This window comes from Sinohyriopsis cumingii, chromosome 15 (assembly GCF_028554795.1).
Source record: "Sinohyriopsis cumingii isolate HCF-2022 chromosome 15, ASM2855479v2, whole genome shotgun sequence".
Classification (NCBI taxonomy): Eukaryota; Metazoa; Mollusca; class Bivalvia; order Unionida; family Unionidae; genus Sinohyriopsis; species Sinohyriopsis cumingii.
Window position 1 is genome coordinate 129,609,742 of NC_142975.1, and position 14,472 is coordinate 129,624,213.

Below are 14,472 nucleotides of genomic sequence, written 5' to 3' on the forward strand. Positions count from 1 at the left end.
ATTGAGGCTTTGTGCCATATCATCATGGTCTCTCTGCATATAATGACTGAGGCTGTGTTCCATATCATCATGGTTTCCCTGCATATAATGACTGAGGCTTTGTGCCATATCAACATGGTGTCCCTGCATATATTGAGGCTTTGTGCCATGTTGTCATGGTCTCCCTGCATATATTGAGGCTTTGTGCCATATCATCATGGTCTCTCTGCATATACTGACTGAGGTTATGTGTCATATCATCATGTTCTCCCTGCATATGATGACTGAGGCTTTGTGCCATATCATCATGGTCTTCCAGCATATATTGAGGCTTTGTGCCATATCATCATGGTCTCTCTGCATATCATGACTGAGGCTTTGTGTCATATCATCATGGTCTCCCTGCATATATTGAGGCTTTGTGCCATGTCATCATGGTCTCCCTGCATATATTGAGGCTTTGTGTCTCTATGCATATGATGACTGAGGCTTTGTGCCATATCATCATGGTCTTCCTGCATATATTGAGGCTTTGTGACATATCATCATGGTCTCTCTGCATATCATGACTGAGGCTTTGTGCCATATCATCATGGTATCCCTGCATATATTAAGGCTTTGTGCCATATCATCATGGCCTCCCTGCATATATTGAGGCTTTGTCCATATCATCATGGTTTCTCTGCATATAATGATTGAGGTTATTTGCCATATCATCATGGTCTCCCTACATATCATGACGGAGGCTTTGTGCCATATCATCATGGTCTCCCTGCATATAATGACTAAGGATATGTGCCATATTATCATGGTCTCCCTGCAAATAATGACTAAGGCTATGTGCATGGCCACCATTTGTATAAGGATAAACAGGTGTCTGCATGATCATTGTGCTCATAAGGATACATCTGGCTATTGTTGTTGTTGTTGTATGGTTTAACGCCATTTTTCAGCACAAGATAGGCTATACATGGTGGCCAGTATAATTGGTGGAGAAAGAACCCTGGAAAACCCTGGGAAGAACCACCGACCCACGAGAAGCTACTGGCAGGTTTTCTCACGTACCCACGTTAGCCGAGCCTGAGACTTGAACTCAGGCCAGACAGAGGTGAGATGGCAGTGATCCGTAACGGTGAGCACTTTAGACCACTCGACCGGTTCGGGGCCCCACACATCTGGCTATCACACAGTCACTATATCACCAAGTGCCAAAATGTACACAAGGGAAAGATTTTGTTATATCATGACTGTATTGAAGAACTTTCGAGAGATAGAAGTATGGATAGAAAGTCTTGAATGCAATATGGATAACTTCCTGTGCCAAACAGTTTCTTTCTGAAATTTCTTCATCAGATCTATATTAGTCTAAAAACACACTGAGACAGTAGAGACAATAGGATTATTATAAAAATGTTGATTTGCTTTCAGCATGTCAGAGAGGCAAAAAAAAGTGGGGTGATGCATTTCTACATAAAGAACATAGACTGTACTTTGAGAAGGTAAGGAATGTAATTACAAAGTACAGTCATTTAGACTTTCAGCATTGAAACATGAGGGTTAGAGAGGGAATTCACTTTAAACTCCAAAGCAGAGGATCTTATATTGGTCCCAAGTTCTCAAAAGTTTTATTCTATGATGCACATAACCATTTGTATCCGTATATGCATGGTGACTGTGTGGATACTGGGGCATGCACAAGGTGACATTAGGGATGGCCAGCTATATATTTAGGCACATAATGACATGGTGACTGTGTGGATACTGGGGCATGCACAAGGTGACATTGGGGATGGTCAGCTGTATATTTAGGCACATAGTGACATGGTGACTGTGTGGATACTGGGGCATGCACAAGGTGACATTGGGGATGGACAGCTGTATATTTAGGCACATAGTGACATGGTGACTGTGTGGATACTAGGGCATGCACAAGGTGACATTGGGGATGGTCAGCTGTATATTTAGGCACATAGTGACATGGTGACTGTGTGGATACTAGGGAATGTGCAAGGTGACAGTGGGTATGCCCATTTATATATTTAAGGCACATAGTGACATGGTGACCATATCAATCATCAGTTGGATGCTGACTGTGCTGATAGCCAGTTTTATCTTTACACACAGTGATCTTGCAGATTATATTTTTAACATATAAACACAGAGGATGATCTTGCAGATAGCTGGTAGTATCACATGGTGACTGTGTTGATAGCTATTTGTATCATTATATGCAGAGTGATCTTGCAGATGGCCACTTCCCTTGCCATAATGGAATACATGCCATGCAGAAGGGACAAGTTAGTATGTTACTTCCTGCTATGCAAAATGGCTCAAGATTCTGTATCAAGTTATCTTTATGGAATAAGACAAGATGGAACCAGTATCTAGCAATACATGATATCATGTATCAAGTTATCTTGAAGAAGACTAGGTTGAACCAGTATCTAGCAATACATGATATCATGTATCATTAGTTATCTTTATTGAAGAAGACTAGGTTGAACCAGTAGGACATTATATCAAGTAACAAGTTATATTTATAGAAGAAGACTAAATTAACCAGTATCCAGCAAGACATGATATCATGTATCAAGTTACCTTTATGAGAAAGGACTAGATTAAACCAGGACCCAGCAAGACATGATATCATTTATCAAGTTATCTTTATAAAAGATAAGATGTTTAAATCAGTATAAAAACAATGTTAGACCATAGGGTTCCGTGTAAACCAGTTTAAAAACTGAGACTGTTAGACCATAGGGTTCCATGTAAATCAGTTGAAAAAATGATAATGTTAGACCATAGGGTACTATGTTATTCAGTTTAAAAACTGAGAATGTTAGACCATAGGGTACCTTGTAAATCAGTTTAAAACCAGAGAATATTAGACCATAGGGTTCCGTGTAAATGAGTACAAAAACTGAGCATGTTAGACCATAGCGTACTATGTAAATGAGTCGAAAAACTGAGAATGTTAGACCATAGGGTATTATGTAAATCAGTTTGAAAACTGAGAATGTTAGACCATAGGGTACTGTCTAAAGCAGTTTAAAAACTGAGAATGTTAAACCATAGGGTACTACGTAAATCAGTCGAAAAACTGAGTATGTTAGACCATAGTGTACTATGTAAATCAGTCAAAAAGCTGAGAATGTTAGACCATAGGGTATTATGTAAATCAGTTTGAAAACTGAGAATGTTAGACCATAGGGTACTGTCTAAAGCAGTTTAAAAACTGAGAATGTTAGACCATAGGGTACTATGTAAATCAGTTTAAAAACTGAGAAAGTTAGACAATAGGGTACTGTCTAAATCAGTTTAACAAATGAGATTGTTAGACCCTAGTGTACCATGTAAATCAGTTTAAAAACAGAATGTTAGACCAGGGTCCCATGTAAATCAGTTTAAAAACAGAATGTTAGACCAGGGTCCCATGTAAATCAGTTTAGACCATAGGGTTCCATGTAAATCAGTACAAAAGCTGAGAATGTTAGGCCATAGGGTACTGGCATAAGCAGCATACAATTTGAGAATAACGGATGATAATTTTGGTAGGAGTCCTTAAATAAGTGGAGGACTGGGGTATATATATATATATATATATATATATATATATATATATATATATATATATATATATATATATATATATATATATATATATATATATAATTAATTCTATGTACCATGATTTCATTCATTGGAATCCGGAATGACTGTGTAGATACATCAAAATTGGTTATTAGGTCATGCGAGTGTGTCTGCTACACATGAGTGCATATATCACAGGTTAAGTAACATCATTTTTTGGTAATGTGTGCTTAGTCGTGAGGGAATATTGGCTCATGTGTGCAAGGCAAGGCAATGGTGCCATTTACCTGCAGACCTGGGTTCAAATTAAACATTCTCTAACCTGTATCACAGTCTTATTTGTATTTTATATATATATATATATATATATATATATATATATATATATATATATATATATATATATATATATATATATATATATATATATATATATATATATATATATTGCCTCAGCCTGCACTATAACCTAACACCACTGAATGGATGCAGACAATACCCTATTTAACATGAATCACAGCCCCAAATTTAAAAAGAAATATATTATATACTCCTCTATCATATACATACAAATTATTAAATCTATAACGAGAATGTAGAGAATTATATTCAAATGTAACTTCTTTCTAAACCATGATAAATACCTTATCACCATAAATAACTAAATTTAGCCCTATAATATAAGTGGGGGACTTGGGGAATATGTAATTGCAAGTCTTTATATAAGTGGTGGACCTGGGGAATATGTAAGTGCAAGTCTTTATGTAAGTGGGGACCTTGGAAATATGTAAGTGCAAGTCTTTATGTAAGTGGGGGACCTGGGGAATATGTAAGTGCAAGACTTATGTAAGTGGGGACCTTGGGAATATGTAAGTGCGAGTCTTTATGTAAGTGGGGGACCTGGGGAATATATCACCTATAGGTGACTCTTGTCTAATAAAGACTTACATTATATCATTTAAGGTGTTCCATTGCTGTTTAAGTCCTTATTAAAGTTCTTGCTTAATCTCACCCTTTCCTGTTTTTAAAGGTGTTTCAGAGATGGATGGAAAAGGAGCAGGTCAGGGGTATGAGACCAGATCTGTTGAGACTTAAATGGGATCTGACAAAGAAACAAAGGTAAATTTCAACAAAAAAAGCCAGTTTAAGTAATTACAGCTAATTAACAGATTTTATGATATTCTTTAGGCAAATTCTAACAAAAATCTGATTTATGTCTCAATGAAATGCACACTGAAAAAGAAGTATTTATCTAGCACGATGGCTATCTATTTTGGAGGCACGTATCCTTAACTATTACACTCATTATGGTATAATATTGTAAAATCATTAGAGAAGTGCACATCTAAAGGTTTATTGAGAAGTTAGCATGCTGTACAGCTAAAGGTTTAGTGAAATGTGTGCATTCTCAACAGCTAAAGGTTTTTTGAGATCATTACTTGCTGTACAGCTAAATGTTCAGTGAGATATTTACATGCTGTACAACTAAAGGTTTAGTGAGATGTTTGTATCTTGTACAGGTAAAGGTTTTGTGAGATATTGCATGCTGTGCAGCTAATGTTTTAGTGAGATAATTGCATGCTTTACATCTTTAAGGTTTAGTGAGATGTTTGCATGCTGTACTGTGAGGTAATGGTTCAGTGAGATGTTTACATACTGTATTAATAGGTCAACATAGCGCAGTTGGTGTACACTTGCTAAAATTTGTTTATTTTTATGCCCCACCATGGCATAAGATATCACCCTTGTCTTAATATATATATGTCATTCTTTGGTTAAGATTTGTCTTTTGGTCACAGCAACAGGTCTAGTGAGTTGTTGCATTCTGTACAGCTCAAGGTTTATTGAGATGTTGCATTCTGTACAGCTCAAGGTTTAGTGAGATGTTTGCTGTACAGGTGAGTGTTTAGTGAGATGTTTGCATTCTGTACAGTTTATGGTTTAGTGAGATATTTGCAAGCTGTACTGTGAAAATAATGTTTAGTGAGATATTTCATGCTGTACAGCTAAAGGTTTAGTGAGATGTTTGCATACTGTACAGCTAAATGTTTAGTGAGATGTTTGCTTGCTGTACAGTTAAAAGTCTAGTGAGATGTTTGTATGCTGTACAGCTAAAGATTTAGTGAGATGATTGCTTGCTGTACAGTTAAAGGGTTAATGAGATGTTTGCATGCTGTACTGCGAGATAAAGGTCTAGTGAGATGTGTATATACTGTATTAATAGGTCAACAGAGCACAGCAAGTGTACTCATGCTAAAATATTATATCTATGTCACTCCTTGGTTAAGATCACTTCAGGTACTTTGCTGGAGCATATTTGATACACAGAGACATTTCTTGTTCATATTGAAATAATGACTTCAGAAGATGTACCAGGTAGCTATTTAAGGAGATAAATACTTTTATTCAAGTTGTCTGTGCTGCAGCATTGAAAAGTGATGTTTATTGAATGAAGTGAAATTTCCACCATTCTGCATTATCGTTTAGAAGAGTTATGACCCCTGAATGCCCATGGTTTCCAACATTGGTTTTCCAACAGAAATGTTTCTGTTTAAGACCCTGCCAAGTAGATTGTAGTCAGTGTGGCAATTTGTATTGTACCCATTACTAATATCTCTATTTTCTTTTTACTCATCCCTTGGAAATGAAGAAATATCACTGGTCATAATCATTAATTTGAAAAAATGATATTCCTGTGATTTGCTTTGGCTTTATTCTTAAGCAGTCAAATCTATCCTAACGGTCACATGGTCACAGCATCCATTCTGATTCTACTTGCCATAAGCAGTCATTGCAGCATATCAACAATGACCATTCTAAGTATGCAAATTAAACTTTTGTTGATAAGCAAGCAAGACATTGTGTAGATAAAGGCATATCATGTGACTTGATGTGTTAACATTTCATATCTCTTGTACTCACTGCACTCCAGTCACAATATCAGTCTAACTCAAAGGTGTCAGTAAGTTGGAGTTTGAAAGCGAGATGTTTTTATCCATATAGTAGAGGCCAAAGCAAGTTTATTTTTGTGCAACATTGACAGGTACAGTTTGATGTTTTTGTCTATTTGCCTGTTAATTAAAGTTATCTGATGAAAGATTCATTTATGAGAAGAGATTATTGACATCCTTTTATATCAGTGTCAGGAGTCATTCAGTATTTAAAACTTGTCTGTAAAAATAGAATCGGTTTCAGTTTATGGATCATAAAAATAGCTCTGTATGGCTGCTTTTGATTCCCTATTTATTACAGGCCTCACACATAAGCTGCCTGTCATATTATGTCAGTGAGTTGAGCAACTGGTAAATCCATGTATTGTTTTTGAAGAATGAACAGCTGTTTCCATGCATAATTTGTACAAGGAGACAGGACAAAGATTCAGTCCTCTGTTTTATAGTCATTTGTATGCTGTTAATTAGTATTGAAATTAGTGTATTGTCACTGCACACAAAACAAACTTAAGATCAGTGATGATTTAATTTATAGGATGAATTCCAATTATTTATAGGACGAATTCCAATTATTGATGGGATGAATTCCAATAAGCAAGATATGGTAATATTGTGTTGAACATAAATTTGGGAGAACTACATACTTGCATATTTTATGCATTTGTTGAATAGAGAAAATAAAACAATTTTGATAATGTCATAATTTAATAATGACAATAACAATAATAATGATGATAATATGATAATCCAAATTTAGAATGCTGGAAGTGTTGATGTGTCTGTGGTGGCATTGGTTGTTGTGATGTACAAACAGTCTTTTGTTTTGGATCACAATAATACAATCCAAGAATATATCCTTATTTGAAATTTCACTATAAATTCAAGTGTTTATTTCCAAGAATGTTTTTTTGGAACACTTTGCATTTCCAGGTAAGAATCACTTGAATTAAATAATTTAAATAAATGAAATTCCAGCCCAGATGAATTTCTGGACACAGCAGTAACAACTAATTCTGCTAATTATTTCAGCATGAATTACTCATTTCTAGAAAAACAAGATTATATAGTCCTCTACTTCACCTCAGGTCACAGTTAGCATTTTCTTTATAAAACAAACATTACTTGATGGAAAATAACCTTGTAGAGACTCCAAACATTTACAAAATAAAATATTAGTTATAATCGAAATTTATTACTAAAATTATAATTAAAAATGCATTCAAGAAAAGGTACACCTGGCAATTCATTGTAAAAGTCCAAAAGTTTTAGACTGACTCAGATTGAGATAAACATGTTGCTTGCAAAACCAAAATCAGTGATTCAGGTTAGGTAGAAAATGAATTTGATTCTTGACATGGTCAAGTCCAAAATAAATTGTTACATTTTCAATAGCATATAATGAACAAAATTAATTAACAAATAATGCAAATTAAATATACATAACAATGTGTATTGTCCTTGAATTACTCCAACATCATTCAAATCAAACACATGAAACTTGAGTAAATGATAATCCTAGAGTTTCGATTGTGCCAGCTCTTTTGGAATTTTGACTATGCCCTTGGCTGTGGATCTAGGAAAATGGGAATTACATAAGAGTCCCTTGAGTTGTATGTCTCATATGTCTGACAGTTGTTGGCCAATGAGATGAATGACTCAAGTGTCAATACATGTCTCACAGTTGGCATGTGATATCAGTGACTTGAATGTTGACACACATCTAATAGTTGGCATGTGAGATCAACGAATCAAGTGTCAATACATGTCAGACTTGAACCTTGGTGCTCCCTATCCCAGTAGCTTAGCATCCAGGCCCTAAGTTGAAAGCTATTGAGATCCATACCCTGTAGCCATACTTGCACCCACTGGGCATGAAAATATTTTTTTTTACAATAATCTGATGTTGACACAAATGTCCTTCCCAATCCTCAGGGACATAGCCCCTGGGTCATACATTTGGAAGTATTGAGATCCCACCCTTAAACATATATACACTTACTGCTAATGAAAAGACAAAATCACATACCCAGTGCACATTCACCCTTTATGTAATACAATATCATCAGGGACCAAACCAAGAGGCTTAAGGTTTGGGTTGAGGTATTAAAAAAACAGAGATATGCAGATGTTTTGAAAACACTGAAATTGTATCTTTTTGATTATAAAGTAGTACATATTCAGTTTGAGTCATGAATAGAATAATGTTATCTGAAAAATATAAGAGACAATAAAACAGTTCTGGTGAAGAACATAAGCGATCTGGAGAAAGGTTTTAGAGCATATGTAAAGGTAATTTGGTATAAGATGTGAAAATCATGCATTTGATTGATTTTAGTAATTGTTTTATTCATTAGAAACCATTTGAAGCTGTCACCACTTGTTCTACCTTCACCCAAGCCTGAGACAGTAATACAGCCTGGACTATGTAAAGGGTCGTACAGTGAACATGGGACATACTTAGTTATGTTGTCATACTCAGATGAAAATCAAGAAATTCATCTTACAAAAATCACTGTGAGTGTTAGAAAAATTATATAACAGATTTAAAATTTTCAAAAGTTGCATAATTGAAAACAGATGTAATTTCTCTATTGTCAGTAAGGATCTCTTTTATGTTAATTTTATTCTGATGCTTTTCAGTGACATGTCTCATTTATATTTATAGGTTAATGCATTTGTATGGGAAAATATGAATGAGTTTTTCAGATGGATAATACTGCACAACCTTGGGAGTGCAGTATATCCATCCGACAAAACGAGTTCATATTTTCCCATACAAATCCAGTAACCTTTTTATTATATGCTCATTTTCTTATTCTACCTAAGGCTTAGTTATATAAACAAAATACACTACAAGAAACAAAGTAACTGAATTTATGCCATATTCCAAACTAAATACACAAGCGCAGATTCATCAGTACCCAACAACAACATTATTAATGCCCACATAACTCCGCCCAGATAAATTTGAACTTAGTCGCGCGCTAGACATCACTTTCGAAAGAATATGGCATTTTGGTTATATTGTGAATGAATGCACATTGCAACAACTTTTGCATTTGGTCTGGAATGAATAGATTTTGGTATTTTTGTCAATTCTACAAAATTTCATGATTATGGACTGGATTTATCTGTGCCAGTTCTACATGAAGTACATCTGATTCCAGCGGCGAGGGAGCAATGTGTTGACATCAGCAAGTGTATTTCTGTTCTGTCATTGAATGTTTGGAATCATTGTGTGAAAAATATGAAGTCTTTCAACTGTAATTATCAAAAAAGATGCTATGGAATATAAATGTGTATTTCATTTTGAGTGCAGTAAGGAGGATATTATTGCACTTGGAATGTAGTCAAAAATACAGTACAATTTCAAAATGTGTAATAAAGCCTTAGAACCCATGACATGGCTCATATAATTCGGATTTGCAGAACTAAGAAAGTACATTTTGAGGAAATTCAGGATGCAAAACTGTTAAGTATACTTTTTGCCATTCTTATTACCAGCTAAAGAAGACACGTTTATGCCTTGTTATTTGCATGTTATTTGTAGAGACCCACCAATTTTATGACCTGTCTTTCATCTATCCCTGGCCTAAATCAGAAACATTGTATCAAAAAGTTAACAGAAAATATTGCAAAGCAGCTGGTATGTGGCAGTCCATGAAACATCTGCTTTTAAATTAGTTCATTCAAAAACAAATTTAATCAACCAAAACATAAAGCATCTTCTACACAAGTGTACATGATTTGTTTACAAAGTAGTTCCTAATACACTATTGGGCACATGTGTTGTGCATGTGAGTGCAATATGAAGGTGTGCAATATCGTAAAATATTGCACAATTCTGACAGTGTAAAGTTAATGGAAACAAAAATGAACATATAATAAAACAAGGTTTTTCCTTTTTCCTAACTGACTTGTCTCCAAATGTTGTACTGAACCTCATGATCTGACCACTACGAAATATTTACACTGACATACCATATGTAAATGCTTACAAGACAAGTCCAGCTGCAGTCTACACAGAACCAGATCTGCTGTTGCAAAATGCACAGGTGCATCTAGGGCAGTGATGTTTTTTAGGAGTAATCAGTGGAACAAACAACATAAACCCTGATCTGCTGATACATTATATGATGGCAGATCAGGGTGTATGATGTTTGCAGTTGGACTTGACTTGTGAGCAAGTATATATATGGTACAAATTTTTTTATATGTGTTTTCTGTCAGCTGCAGCTGCAGTATCAAATCTTGCATCTTTGAAATATTTTCACCTGTTTGCTAACTTTTAATATGCACAATTCTAATTTAAAAAACACTATCTTTATTGGCTACATTTTTAAACAAATAGATTAAATTTCACACATGTATTGTTTTGCTGTGTTCAAGTTGCAGAAATTTCCATGCGATGCACATTTACACATATACACATTTCCTTTTTTACTCCCTCCAGAGATGGAAATTTACACACCATGGAAATTTACATATATGTGTAAATTTGCACACATATGGAAGTAAAAAGGTGCAAATAAACAGGGTTTAACAGATGTCAAAAGCAAGTTGCTTAATCACTTAACCATCCAGTCCCAAGGTTTTATGTGTATTTGTGCATGCTCTTTTAATCAAGTGGAGCTTATACAACAGGTGTTGTAGTATGTCTATTGCAGGGGAACAATATTGTGCCTGCAGGGGAGATAAGTGTGTATGTTGACTTAAGAAGACCAATGATTCTTAACAGAGGACAACAGGAGTCATTACAAACTCTCAGAGATATTGAAAGTCCAGATTTACCACCAGAATCAGATGGATATACATATATCAGCCAACCATTCATTATTCCAAGTCAGTGTGAGGTCGGGGAGGACTGCAGTGATCTGCCTAAAGATTGTAAAGCAAGGTACATTAGAAAGCTCACAGAGTTTGAAGTTCTTGAACTTCTGCATTCTTCTGCTTTTTTTTCCATCATAACCCTGATTAGTTGTTGACCTATTAATGTAACACATCATCTATTTTATGAAAGATTTTGAAAAGAAAAGAAAAAATTGTTGGATATCTGAGTAATTGAGAAGTTCCAAAAAAGTGGAGATACAGTAAAACCTGTTTTGAGAGACCTGTTTTGCCAACAAAAAGTGATCTTTCAAGACAGGTGGTCTCATAACAGGTTTGTGTAAAGGACCAGTTTCCAGGTCAAAATTCAACACTGTTTGAGATGGAAATATACACACAATTACTGTACATGTATTTTATTCTGTATTTATACTTCTTGTTAAAATATTGCATGCATTCATCTGAAAGTAACTTTATATAGCAGTATTGATTATATATTTATCATCAAAACATTTACATTTGTGTTTGAAGATCACATGTACATGTCGCAAGTGTTACAATGTTTTTTTTTATTATTATTTTTTTTTTTTTCATTGGGACCGCTCTGGTGGCCTAGTGGTTAGAGCGTCCATCTCAGATGCAGGAGGTTGTGGGTTCAATCCCCAGTAGAGTCATACCAAAGACTTACAAAAATGGTACTAACAGCTGCCTCATTAGGACTGGTCAGCCTGCTGTCAGGATAATGTAACTGGGTGGGACATCATGCTAGATGTCTGCGGCAAGATGTCCCATTGCTAGACATCACTATAAACTGCCACTCTGCAGACATCATAGCAATATGACTGAAAAATTGTCAAAGGTACATTAAAAATCCAAATCACACACGCACATTTTTGATTGGATCACATGACAAAAACAGATATAAACACTACTGACTATGATTTTATCCTTGTAAACTTAGGAGGGTAAACAAAGTAACTACTGTTCTAAAGTATACTACTGTGAAGAATTATGTCTAGAACCATATCAAGAAAGGAGAAGGGAACAACTGACCTTTATTTATTCCTTTGTAACCATGACTGCTTATAAAGCAAAGACTGTTCTAAACGAAAACTATAAATAAAAAGGAGGCTGTCTACCAGTTTCCAGTACATTATACAGGGGTTATTGAGGTATCTGTTATAGACAATAAACCAGACTACAGTGTGTCACTAACTGCCATTGTAGTCATATGAATACCCATTGAAATTAACCATTATTTCTTTAAAGGGAAGTCATGGACAATTCAAAGGACTGTGTTGTTTCTTTTTATTTTGTGAACTGCAATATGCTGATATATCATAATGATTGATTGTCATTATTAAAAAGTTGTTTATTGCTTTGTTTTATTTTATGGTGGTTACAACCCACACAAGTCATCATCTGTTCACCTTAGTGCCGATAGTGACATCCTTTCTTTACAGACCATTTGATTTATGTTATTGGTCAATATTAGTGGTCACTTTCTTTAAAGAAATGTATTCTGTTTCTAGATGAGTTAATTATATAGTGTGTGTGTATATCTATATATATATAATATAAATGATGCTATCATACTGGTTAGAGAATTTTTAATTCGTACCCTATGGAGATTCAAACCCAGGTTAACAAGTAAACGGCACTCATCACCTTGCCTGCACACATGAGCCTATATTCTATAATGAATAAGCACACATCACCAAAATATGATGCTACTTAATCGGTGTTATATGCACTCATATGTAGCAGACACACTTGCATGATGACCTAGTAATTAATTCTCATCTATCTCAGTCTACGTAGTTATTCTGGATTCTTATGAAAGAAATCAATATATATATAATTAATTATAGAGAATTATAAATATACACCAGACAGAACGGAAAGTTCTATCCCTGGATTCTATAGAAGAGTGCTTGGTAATAGTAGGCAGACTTTATTTAATTTACCCAAAACCTGATGGACACTGATATGGTCTCATTATTACTAATGATAACTGTTAACATTCAGACCTTGATAACAATAGCAGAACCTCCAACAAAAGAGAGAAAAACACTGGAGGAAGTGAAGTTTACTTGCTGACAGAATAATTAAATGTTAATTTTGCAATCATATGCTAATGCTTGTAAATGTGATCTTTAAATATCAATGATAATATCTCGGAGGATGGCCAGTTTTTATAGGGCCATGTGGTCTTGGTGGATGGCATGTTTGGATGGGGCCATGTGGTCTTGGAAAGGTCTCTACACCAGTTGAAAGCAGAGTCACTGTTTCAGTCATGGGGAAGCCATAGATGGACTTGTTTGCTATAAGAGGAATAACAAGTTTCCTTTTTATGTCTCTCCAGTACCAGATCAGAAGGCCAGGGCAGTGAACACTTTCAGTCTGAAGTGGAATTGTCGCTACACTTATGCCTTCCCTCACTTCAAAATAATTTCACAGGTTCACCACCATGTCAAGATCTCTTTGTCTTGGCCCCAGTGATGATATTTCTTTTATCTGCTTGATTGATTACTCCAGGGGATGGACCTGCAATTGCAGCATGGGGGTGGGGTGGCAATGGAGGGCCTCTCACACCACATTCTTTAGATTTTCTACCTTTATGCTTGGATCATTTCAGATGATTAATCTGCCAAGACTAGTGTTTGGGCAAGGTAGTCCCCTTACCAAAACAAAATGTTTGCAAGACTCTAAAAGTCAGACAACAAATGTTTTAATGTATTTGTACAGATCTCCTGCATGCCTATGCCAAATTCAGGTTCTCATCCCCATACATGGCTCATTTAAAGAACAAACTTTGTTACAACTTTTATTTTCCCCAAGATTTTTATTTTTTATCATACCTGTATGGTAAAGGTCTGGTTCTATTGGCATGGTTCTAAAGTTATAGCTTCCCTTGTGTAGGCAAGGCTGTTGTTGGTACCTACTTTAATGAAGGTCACAGTAAATATGAGCATTTGTATCAGCTGGGTTTTATAAAATCCAATTAGAGCACTGAAAATATTTGGGTTTTTTCTAGCACTGATATGAATTTACATACATGTGATTCCATGGGTGGGAGGTCAGTAATACCATTTTATAGGCATTCTATTGCACATACTATTTT

At 35.2% G+C, this 14,472-nt stretch overlaps 1 protein-coding gene across 3 annotated transcripts in view; it reads left to right on the top strand.

Moving 5' to 3' along the window:
* LOC149782769 (F-box only protein 31-like) overlaps window positions 1–14,472 on the top strand; it is a 57,711-nt gene that overhangs the window by 36,957 nt on the left and 6,282 nt on the right. For all 3 annotated transcript variants that reach the window (XM_089934264.1, XM_089934263.1, XM_089934265.1), the window contains 3 exons: window positions 4,601–4,689; window positions 8,876–9,035; window positions 11,189–11,418. In XM_089934264.1, coding sequence (XP_089790390.1) covers window positions 4,601–4,689; window positions 8,876–9,035; window positions 11,189–11,418 — 479 coding nt within the window. The remainder of the gene's footprint in view (window positions 1–4,600; window positions 4,690–8,875; window positions 9,036–11,188; window positions 11,419–14,472) is intronic.